The 12,378-nt window shown below is 36.9% G+C and overlaps 1 protein-coding gene across 1 annotated transcript in view; it reads right to left on the bottom strand.

Moving 5' to 3' along the window:
* Nucleotides 1–12,378, bottom strand: part of LOC102809421 (serine/threonine-protein kinase SMG1-like) — a 128,738-nt gene that overhangs the window by 49,824 nt on the left and 66,536 nt on the right. Inside the window, exon 51 of the mRNA XM_085502004.1 lies at nt 7,703–7,875. Coding sequence (XP_085358130.1) covers nt 7,703–7,875 — 173 coding nt within the window. The remainder of the gene's footprint in view (nt 1–7,702; nt 7,876–12,378) is intronic.

Here is a 12,378-nt window from a genome sequence, read left to right as displayed (position 1 = left end):
GATGTCACTGGATTGCCATTAGGGTAGTTTGAATGATCTGTACCATGAGGTTGAAATACAGTTAGTTTGATGTATTTACCTGGTTTAGTTTTCAAAATATGTTTTTTTAAGAATATATAATGAGCAATGTGCTTATGCATATTCATGATCATATACCGTATTTATCGGATAAACGCCCCCCCCCCCCCACCTTTTGATAAAATAAGGATCTGAGGTCAAACGCCCAGGTGTTTTTTTCTACACCTGTAATAAAATAAAATAACAAAAACCTTTTTTTGTTCATTGTATTAACAGTTGACTTCTTTGCAGTCTGTTGTGATTTTGATAAAAGAAATTGAAAAATAAATGTCAATTGCGGTAAAACAAGGAATGCGAAATAGCTGTGACATACATTGTAAATAGAGCAGCGTGTTCACCACTGTTTACATTATTTTATTTTTTCAAGATTATTTTTCAGAAACATAACAGCCAGCGAGTCAACAAAAATGTATACTAAAGCAGAAACGGAAGTTCTCTTTTTGAAATATGTCGTGGCCCTGAAAAGGGCTGTTTGGTTTGTGTTTCCTTATAGAAACGATTCAAGCTGCGAGAGCCGCGAAGCAAGTGTTGCACTCGTTCGGCTTTAGCGTCGTCGACAATGAAACCAATGTTGCAATATTGTAGCAACCTGTACCTGGGAGAGTGGTTGAAAGCATGTTGTTTTGGCTTTATAAAATATTTGGTAGCAGCTTGCGAATCCATAACTGGGGCCAGCAATTTTGCAATGTCACGCAAAAGACTTCCAATTTTTTTACCATCTTTCATCACAGCTATTGCATTTCTGTCATGAAAATTATTCTTCTGTCGTTGGAGAAACAATTTTTTTCCTATTACAAGCCCATCGCAATATCTGTAGTGATTTGTACACACTATTGATATGATAATTAATGTACACCTGGTATGCCAGTACATCTGGCATGCGCTGCTATAAAAGAAATGTAATTCAATAAAATGTGGTCAGTATTCTATAAGCCTTGGTCATGTTTGTGTCCTGTCATTGTACCGTGTATGCGTGCTTTTGCTACGGGTCCACCCAAGAATACCACAATATCCATATAGCGAGACATTCCAATAGCCAGAACTTGCTCAATGATAACTTACACCACGATTGATGAGCAATGTTGACCTCTGTGATGAAACACTACTAGTGATGTCATTCTTAGCCAATCAGAAACAGATGCTTAAAGGTCAAACATGATTGACAGACTGTAAACAAAAGCAGCTTGTGCCATTGCAGCACGTCTGCCGCAAGCCTATTTTTCTTGTCTCTTTATTGTTATTGGACATGAATTAAAAGTGCAAAGACAACGAAATCCGTGGATTAAAAGTGCCAAGTCAAAATTGTGTGCAACGACATCGACAAACTTTAGGACAAAGCTGTAGGGATCTTGTTTGACGATGACAGTGACGCCGACTTGGACTTTGAGGGTTTTGACTTTGATGAAGATGGCCATGAACGCACTACAAAATAAAGATCTAAGAATTTTTTTCGAACAACTATGAACTTTTGTAATTTTCACTATGTAAATTCGTAAATTATTATTGTTCGTGTATGACTGTTGATCCGGTATTTGTCAAAACCAGAAGTAATTTTACACAGTTTAACCTGTGACATTTTAGTTCATTTTGAGTTCAAGCATTTGTCGGCAGGGAAATCCTAAATTCGAATGATTCTTCACTGTCAATTTGTATTATTTCTGGTTTATTTGTCACATTATAAACAATACATTATTTTTGTTTTACTTCTAATGTTGCATATTGTTCATTTATTTCTCTTGCGTGTTTTTATTTACCGTTCTATTCCCTGTCACAGTTTGATCTGCGTGTTGTCGATTTTCGCGATTTTTCGTTTCTTTTTGCAGGGGATATCCAGGCAAACGCCCACCCCTATTTTTTGGCAATTTTCCATGTTCAGGACCCTGGGCTCTTACCCGGATAAATACGGTATTGTACATGTTTTGTTTGATGCCTTCATTATTGCCGTGGTTGCGTGTCCCGTTCTGCAAGTATTTCAGATATGACTGCTATGAATATTAATGAGTTCACATGACCATATATGGTCATCTGTTATTTTAGACAAATCTCTTATTTAACGACACCGTAATAATGCAGGTGTAGTCTTCCTAACTACAACAGTGATTGACATATAGCAGTTATTCATATTACTGAGGTTAGAATCCCCCACCCCATGAGCGCACAACAACATGACCGAGCTATGTTCCATTTGGGTGGAAGAATGTACCTCAAGAGTAGAATGCACATACATTTTTTTAGCCAAATCGGACCAACACATGTAGTTGCACAAGTTCCGTTTTCACAAAATCCAAGATGGCGGCCAAACATGTGACAGATCAAAATTATATTATTTTTCTCACATGAAGCTATGCCCAGATAAGGGACGACGTCAAAAGATCGATGTCCGATAAAAAACTTAATTCCTTTAGTTTTTTTCCAAACCCCCCTACCCCCCACTGAAACTTAATTGATAAATATTGGTCATGGCGTCAGACTACATTCACCATTAAATACAAATTGATAATTGGACAGTAGTATTGCATAGCAGTTGGTTGTCGGGTGGGTGTAAACAGATTTTATAAATGCACCTCATTTTTGACGCACAGATTCACACTCGAACCAAACCATTTTCTCGTCTTGGATGTGTGTGTTTTTCCTTTTCGGTTAATGATTGGATAGAAAAAAAAAGAACTACAAACACTCCAAGATTATTTTAACTTCATTAAAAAATAAAATCGTTTTTGTAGGATGGAAACTTTTTGAGGTCAAAACCCCCACCCCCAAACTAAAGGAAATAAGTTTTTTATCCGACATTGATCTTTTGACGTGGTCCCTAAGTTATGTGCACAATAACCAGTAGATCAGTTGAAGCACCTTTGAGATACAAATGCCAAAACTGTTGGTCAATTTTGATGAAAATCCAAGATGGCAGCCGAACCAAGTGACAGATCTGAAATCTTTTAGAACTTTCTGAAAGAGTTCCATATAAAGATGCAATGCAGCAAATAATCACATATGGCTGCCAAACCAATTAACCAATCAAAATTCTAAAAGTCTTATGCACCAGTTTACATTAAAGACTACAAGTTTGGAGAATATCAGACTATTCTGTTTAGCAGTTTTCTCAAAAAAAACGAAAAAAATTACAGAAGAAAGAAGGAAAAAACGAACGATTATAACAGGGGCCTAGCACTACGGGCTTGGGCCCCTAACAAAAGCAAAAAAGTGAGGAAAAGAAAATCAAATGAGAAATTGCGATAATCAGCCAATATTCAGAAGAGCTGGAAATTGTTAAATTTTGAATGAATATTACACATTTGCCACACCATCTTATGTTACATAATAGTCGTTATTATACATTTGTCATCGTAACGCCATAAGTTACAGCGTGCCGTTACGCTCAGTGTTCGAAATTAACGTCAATCCGTCGGCCTCACGCCGACAGTGGGTGTAAAGGGCCTAGAGCTGTGAAAAACCATCAGTCCTTGTGACCGACCATAAATTTATAATTAAAAAAAAGCGTTCCATTATTTAGTATGATTGTAAGACCAAATATATAATCAAAGAAAGCTTAGAAAGAACTCCCATGTGCTGAGAGTATTGGAGACACATTAAATATAATTCGAAATTACTTAGCTGAAAACTAATTATGCAAATCAGAAAATTAATATGACCAGATTTGAGTGTAAAACTAATGAGGTCTGCGCAATGTAACAGAAAATCTATGTCTCCAAGTTTAATTGAAATGTGATTAGAACCAAAAAATTATGAATTATTATGCTTATTAGGGAATTAATATGAACAGATTTTTACCCCAAACTAATTAGGTTTGTACATTGTCCTAGAGCATCTTTGTACTAAGTTTCATTGAAATGGAATAATTAGCACCGTGAAAACTCCAAAATTTCGACCCCTCTAAAAATTTGACCGCCTATTTATTTGCCGGGTTTCGGTGTTTTATTTACCTCCAAATTTTCGACTCCACTAAAAATTGCCGACTCATTCTTATTCGAAAATTGCAACCAGTTTTAGTTTTCCCCCAAACGAAAAAAAAACCGATGTGAGCGTTCAAACGGGACCTTCCTCAAAGGCATGAATCCGGGTTTCTGATTGACTGAGAGATTTTTATTTTATTGGTAACGAAAATATATTCTAAATAAACGAAGTTTCAAATAAAAACGAACACAAAAATCTCGGCATGCTGCGTTTCTGAATTGTTGATTATTACTGTACTCAGTAGTGATTATAATAATGTACACAAAATAAATTTGTTGAATGGTTATGAAATACAAATAAAAGTCAACTTAGTTTCATCGTAAGCGAATGATTCCGGTCTCGTATAAACGTTTGATGCTGTAGGATATCCGCCATGTTCTCTTAGGTCAAATAGGTCAAATCGCTAATTAACCAATCAAAAAGCTGGATGATGCGAAAACGGCATGATTTTTTTTAAATAAAAAAATTAGTTGTTTTTAAAAAATAAACTGGTCATCTGAAGAATAATTTAACATTGTTCACAGTGATAACAGCTCATTCTCGAAAGGAAGCTTACCCGCTCACGCTAGTCACGATAACAATCATACACGTGTACTCTTGAATAGACAGACGTCAATGACTACGGTAAAACTTAGACTCTATTTTAGCCGGCAGGATTGATTGAAATGTCCGAAAAATGACGCCAAAATACACCTTAAAAGTCCCATTTTATTTTCTTAAATCCCATTATATTTTTTAATCCAAGGGCAAATTTACGGCAGAATTTGGTCCCTCAAATCACCGGTACGGTGCTCAAATAAGGGACACGTGAGCTTTGATTCTAACCGGATACATTGCACTGGGTCGGGGAGATCGTTTGCTAAACTTCCATGTATCTTTTGTCCAATGGGTACCTGTACTTCGAACATTCGCAAGTTTTCCTAGGTAGTGCGAGACAGCTTTGTCTTTTGACCTATTAGTTTTGTGCTGACCTCTTCTCCGCGTCTTGATGTTTTGTTTTGCTTGTCATAATACTCACTGATTGATGACTTTGTTTAGATTTTGAGTTACAACTCGGCCACGACCTTTGCTTTTACCGTGAAACATGAGGAAGTTTACGTCAATTGACGGACATTGCATTTTTTAAAAACTAATGAAGCACACTGTCTATCATCCCCATTTTTTTTTGCTGATTTCTATTCTGAAAAATTCGACCGTCCGAAAATGCACCTTAATTTTGACTCTAAAAACACGTCACATTTCTAACACAAATTATTTAAAACCAGTCGAAATTTTGGAGTTTTTACGTTACTTTAGATATCAGTGTGAAAGATTAAAATTGGTTAATTATGCAAATTAGGTAATTAATATGTACAGATTTTAACCCACAATTATTCAGGTCTGTCTATTGTCCTACAGCATCCATGTACATTCATTGATATGTGATGTATAGTACCTGAGATATCAGTGTGAAAGTTGGTTAATTATGCAAATTAGGTGATTAATATGCACAAATATTTACCGGAAACTAATTGGGTCTGCATAATTCTAGATTCATTGAAATATGATGATTAGTACTTTAGATATCAGTAAAAAAGCTGAAAATTAATTATGCAAATTAGGTAATTAATATGCACAATTATTTACCCTAAAACTAATCAGGTCTCTGCATAGTCCTAAAGGATCTATGTACCAAGTTTCATTGAAATGCGATGATTAGTACTTGAGATACCCGTGGAAAAGCTGAAAATTAACTAATTATGCAAATTAGGTGATTAATATGCACAAATATTTATCGAAAACAATCAATCTCTGCATAGTCCTTGAGTATGTAAGTACCAAGTTTCATTGAAATGTAATGCTAACTACTTATATCAAATGCTGAAAATTAATTAATTATGCAAATTAGGTAATTAATATGTACTGATATTACCATAAAAACTATCAGGTCTGTGCAGTGTCGTATGACATCTATGTACCAAGTTTCATTGAAATGTGATGATTAGTACTTGAGATATCAGTGGAAAAACCGAAAATTGACTAATCATTATGCAAATTAGGTAATTAGTATCCACGGATTATTACCAAAAACTAATCAAAACCTAGCATTAGTTCAGAGCATCTATGTACCAAGTTTCATCAAAATCCAATGAGTGGTTGTTTAGATATCAGTGGAACAGTCATGGAACCACTAAAAAATAGCTAATTATCATGCAAATTAGGTAATTAATATGCACGGATTTTTACCAAAAATTAATCAAATCTGCGCATATGTTCAGAGCATCTATGTACCAAGTTTCATCAAAATCCAATGAGTGGTTCTTTAGATATCAGTGGAACAGTCATAGAACAGCTAAAAATTAGCTAATTATCATGCAAATTAGGTAATTAACGAGCATGGATTTTTACCAAAACCTAATCAAATCTGCGCATTGGCCCAGAGCATCTATGCACCAAGTTTCATCAAAAACCGATGTATGGTTCTTGAGATAGCAGTGGAACAGTCGGACACACATACACACATACACACACACATACACACATACAGACACACTAACTGCAAAGACTCCCATTTTGTGCTTCGCACATGAGAGTCAATAAATATCGATAGTAACTTCAGAATTGTTTCAAAATTGCGTTTTCTTGCACGTTTGATCAACAAATGGCATCACTCATCGACCTGGGCATACGAGTCATAATTCAAGCTTGCCGAATGATCGCGAAATGCGCCAAACGTGGGAACTGTAACAAACGATCTGATTGGTTGTAGGCCGATCAAGCCTCCGATTCAAACCAATAGAATTCGCGCTTACATTTTATGTTCCGCCATCTTTGATTTGCATCAAACACGCTGAAAACTACACAAGAAAAGCGTGACAAACAGCCACAATACGAACGGTCTAGGCGTAAACCACGCACATTCCAAATTAGCTGGCAGGCGGAGTTCAAAGACTGGTTACTTTTTGACAACAACAACAAGGTGATGTATTGCCGGCCTTGTCGAGGATCGTGCAGCAGAATTGATCCTTGTAGAAGCTGAGGCTGACGCCAATGATTGTGAACACGATGCAAAATGCATGTCAGATTCAGAGTCGGCTAGTGATCGTGACAGTGTTTTTTCTGAAGATTTTGATGAGTTTAGTGACGATGAAAGAAATGATGATGACCTGTTTGAGGCTGCAGATAATATATCTGATTAATTAGTAAATAAAGGTTTTGCAATTGCAAGCTTTTATTATCCGTTTAGTCTTTGTTTGTTAAATATCAGGACCTACAGTTAGCTAGAAGGACCTACAGTTTCAATTTGACATAGGTCCTTCGGGCCTTTTATGATTTTCAGTTAATTTCGAACACTGGTTACGCTACGTGTTGGTCAATACTTTCGCTGTACTGTCTTTATCCTCGTAATAACCTCATATTACACCTACAAGTATCAACTCAGAGTGTAACTTTAAAACAATAATCCATATAACAAACATAGTTTTTCTGAATAGGAGATTAATAACATTACTCATAGAGTATAATAATACAGCAATCCCAGTAAACAGTAAATCCCAGTAAGTTAGCTTAAGTCGTAAGACTACTTACTACCAATTTAAAAAAGATTTAGGAAATTAATCTTCAAAACATGGGCTTCACTATCCCAATACACATACTATTAAATGCTACTCACCAAAGTCTAACGACTTGGCAATTTCAGTACACATAGAAGCAATATGAGATCCTCTGACAGCATCTAATGCCTTCACATGCTGGCTATTCCATAAATCACATTCATTCAACTTCTCCTGTATACTCTGCTGTATACTTGTTTGAGCAGCTACTACTTTAGAATGGTCTCCATATCTGCAAAGACATTTCAACACAAGACTCATTATTTGGTAGGGAAACTTACAACATCTACAGTTTGAAAGACAAGTGCCCTATAGACTCAGGTGTCTTGTTAAATACATGAACGGTACCGGTAGTCTACCCACAGAGGACACATACCGATACAGTACAGTTCTCGCGGAAGCTTTGGCTTCACTTCAGCTTCACCTTCGCTTCAGCATCGCATCATTATGGCATTGTTATGGCTTCAGCATCGCATCAATGTCGCGACATTAAAAAGTTAAGCGGTTATCGCTTCGCTTCATTGTGGCCTCATTATGGCGACAATGTGGCATCAGCATCGCTTCATCAAACAAAGAAGTACAGAACTCATTTCGCCCAACCTCTCGCCCGCTTCCGCTTTTCAATCGCGCGCCTTTGCGATCGCTTGTTGAATTTCCGCTTTATTTTCGACTGTGCAAAACTTTGGACTACTAACAATTTTCTGGTTTTCATAGATCATGGTTACTAGTTTAGTAACCGTGCATAGATGTTGAACAACTGTCAAAAGTTCAAATACTTTTTGTTTTAACTATCTATAATTATATGCACGCAATCTGACCCTTTGACCTAGATTTGGCTGGGATTGACTATTTTATTTTAAACAATATTCTGACGTGACGCACTGCTACATAATGTATTTCAACAGAAGTACGACATGGTTGTCTGAGTTTGTTTTCCTGACTGTGTTGAGTTTACGATTTGTATAATTATTGTTATTTCCCCCAAGGAGAACACAAGCCAAAGGACCATGAAGCTAAATAGAAGTCACACGCATGGACTGAGTGAAAGAAAATATTTCTAAGGCTAAAATAAAACCTAATATCTCTTTGTGTATTTGTCAATTTTGCATGTATTTGGTGTGACAGTATGTTCGTAAATATCTGGAAAAATCTTGTCTTTCGTTAATAATTTCATTTGTTTAAAATGTCTACCGACCGTGTCCCAATAATTTGTTTGGAATATCGATGCCCGTTGGTTTCTCCAAACGGCCCCGACGTCCATTATTCAACACAATCAGCATTTATTTATCGTAATTCATGGGAATCATGTCCCGTAATTTGCGGGCTGTAAAACCAAATAATTAAACAAGTACTATTTATTATATATATTTTTTTACCTCGTGAAACTACAACACAGCGTAGAGTTGTCGCGGCGAAACAGTTGCCTTGAAATCGATGGAACTTCAATTATCCATTTCTCGCCTTGAAATAAAATTTAAAAAAATCGAAGAGCATCGGGGGATATATTATTACCCAGTCTTACCAATCGCTAGCTTTATTTTATTCAAATCCATAAAATTCACGAGTTTTTCGACATTTGTTGGCAACTTCCGCGCTAAAAATGGTTGAAAATGTGGGTGTGGTTCTCTCGCAAAGTCCCGTTGATAATACGGACAAATATGGTTCTGTGACCCAGGTCGTGCTCCGATCAGGCGACTTTCAGCAAATCAGTGATGTTGTAACAAAGCACATTTGACGCTAATTGAAGGGTCGTCGTACTGTCCAATCTCCGGCGTCGATTCACTGTGCTGTGACAGGCTTCACAATCATTCACTGAAAAACATCGGTATATTTTGACAAACGGCTGGGATTTGGCCACGGTTCAAAAAAAGAAAAAAGAAAAACTGGGCTGAGATACAAATCAGTTTTGCAAGTTGGGAAATAAGGTAAACCAGATTGGGGTCGATGATATTCAGTATCGAAGGACTTCCGTGTGTAAATGAGTTTCAAATTGTTCATCGACTGGTCACCAAATATTTACGGCTACAACTAAATGAACACTTTTTTTCTGAAGCCCAATAAATTATTTCTGCATGTCAAGTGCTATTCGATTTGTTACCAGGTCTGTGGCTCCTTTTTATTCAAAAATATTTTTTTGTGAGAATACTTTTAAAGTACGTATAGATCGAGCTCAGGTCACTGATCGTGACTTAATTTTGAAAATTGGATGTAAAATTTTACCAGACCGACGCCACCACAACCATCCAATCATAGTTGGAAATGTACGCACTTGTTTTGGAACTTTGTATCAAGATGGCAGGCGACGACGCCGACGCACCAGGCGGCGTTCGCGTGTTTGGCATGTATTAGTAGTCCAGGCATGGGATCGGATTCGGCTAAAACTAAACGAAACACAGAAAAATACCACCAAAATGAGGAATCTGAATCTGTTCTCTTACCAGCAAATAAAATTAACGAAAATAAGGTAATTTTATAACAAGAACAGTTTCATTTCGTATAGCAAATTATGTTGTTTCCGAACGACGATTGCATCGTGTGATTTAAATTTATCACGTTTTTCCTTGCAGTCAATATGACACTCGTCACCTTGCAGATTGCAATGTACTTCACATTTGGTACCCAATACTCGCAACATTAAATAATTAAACAAGATATCTTTTTAAAATGTCATTTTACTCTTGGTCATATTATTTTATTCCCCTTACCGCTTTGAATTTCAAATTGATTACATATCGAACTTCTGTACATGTGTTTTTCTCTACTGCCTTTCCATGTGAAAATAATGAGGTCATACTCATGTCACAATACTTTGAAGCTGATGCCATGTTGATGCCATGAGACTGCGAAGCTGAGGCCACGATGATGCCACAAAATAAGAGAGGCGAACACAGCTTCAATTTTCAATGACGCGAAGCTGATGCCACAATGATGCGATGCTGAGGCGACAATGAAGCCATGCGTATGCGACAATGAGGCCACAAAAGCCAAAGCTTCCGCGAGAACTGTACTGTACATTAAAAACAAGGCACAAAATAGCAGGACATCTCTGCAAAATTGGCATATTAGCTGAATTCACAGTCATTTTAAAGTGCCTGTGAAATGGCTGCTAATTTCACAGCTAAAATTATCCATTGATACATAAATATTATTAATTTTTATGTTTCTAAGCATAAATAATTTTTTTTAAGTGAAAAAGTGTGTTTTAAACTCAGTCTACGGAAACTTTATTTTTGTGTATTTTAAAACGAGGCTCCTCATTAGCTTCTCATTTGCATACAGAAATTCCCCTTGTGACGTCAGAAGGGGAAGTCGCTGGGCAGCTTGCATTGCCGATACGTGTAAATAAGGCAAATTTCTTGTGCTGTTTTCTCGTCTTTGACTGAATTGTCACTTATGTACTTGTTCGTCGAGGAAGAATGGACTATAATGAACACATAGTATCAAGTTTGTTGCATGGGGTTGAGTCAGATGCGAAATATGTCCGGTCTGGTGTAGCTAGTCACCATAGTCGTCACCGTCACCGGAGCACGTTTGTACACTGTCGCTGGACTCCGGCATTGGACAAAATCAAATTTGACAACTGAATTGTCTTGTTATTTAGCAGGTTACGAGACACTATTGATTTATAAAATAGAGAAATAATTTTTAAAAAAAAACACGACAAAACACAGTTACTAAATAAATGACTGCCGCATTGTAATGGGTGATTGCGTCGGGTCATGAGGGGGACAAGTGCGTGAATGGCGGCGTTTAATTGGATAACAAAAATAATTGAGAGCGACTCACATACAGACAAATTCAGAGTGGATTTAGCGTGATTTTCATGATTATGACATCATATTAAAAAAATACATTGACAGCTCAAGCTCGGATTCTTATTCCGTAAATTATTACGCCGATCAAGCTGCAAGTAAAGGCAACACTTTTAGCCTGCGAAAATGAAAACAGCCTGAGGGCTGCGTAATTTCCTGTTTGTCCGACGCTTCGTTTTCGTGTCATTATCAAAATTACTGCTACCTTTTACATAACACGGGTGGTCTCTATAAAGCGATAATCAGGATCGCAAATAAAATAAAATCATTTGAAACACGTACTCTACGTCTCTCTCCCTTCTGAAATTCGTCTCAGTGATCATGGGCTGGTCCGGAATCTATTTTTTCGAAAACGTTTTGTATTGTCGGCGTTTCTCGTTAAAACCTAGCTGTTTTGTCATGGACAGTTTTTCAAAAAAAAAAAGAATCTGAGATGAAGTGGACACTGCATATGACACTGTTAGGAAGAAGTCCACCCCAACCTTTTCTGGTTATTTTCACGGCTTTCGTCCACCGATTTCGCACCTTCGGATCGATTGGAAACGTGGAAATACTTACACTATGACTACACGCATTGCTGCAACCGCCCACAACACAACGTTTAACCATCATAAAAGTTTGTTGTGAAAACAATTTCTAAAAATTCGCTCTCAAAAAAAAAAAAAAATAGACAAAAGAAACACCGATTAAAAAATGTATATCGTTTAAAAGTACAGTTGTACATTGAATGACAGTGATATAAAAGTACGGCCCAGAGGTATGGTTTCCTCTCATATTTTTGCATTTGGTGGCGCACTTTCGGCGAGAGTCGGAAATCCGGAAACAGTCGACCGTTTCAGGATAGGTGGGCGTGGCTACAGCACGAGAAATATCTCAAATTTACTTGGATATGAGTAATCATTTTCAGCAAAAAAATCAATAAT

This window comes from Saccoglossus kowalevskii, chromosome 8 (assembly GCF_978046115.1).
Source record: "Saccoglossus kowalevskii chromosome 8, keSacKowa6.1, whole genome shotgun sequence".
Taxonomy (NCBI): Eukaryota; Metazoa; Hemichordata; class Enteropneusta; family Harrimaniidae; genus Saccoglossus; species Saccoglossus kowalevskii.
Note: the sequence above shows the minus strand (reverse complement) of the source record. Positions and strands in the feature narration are given on the sequence as shown.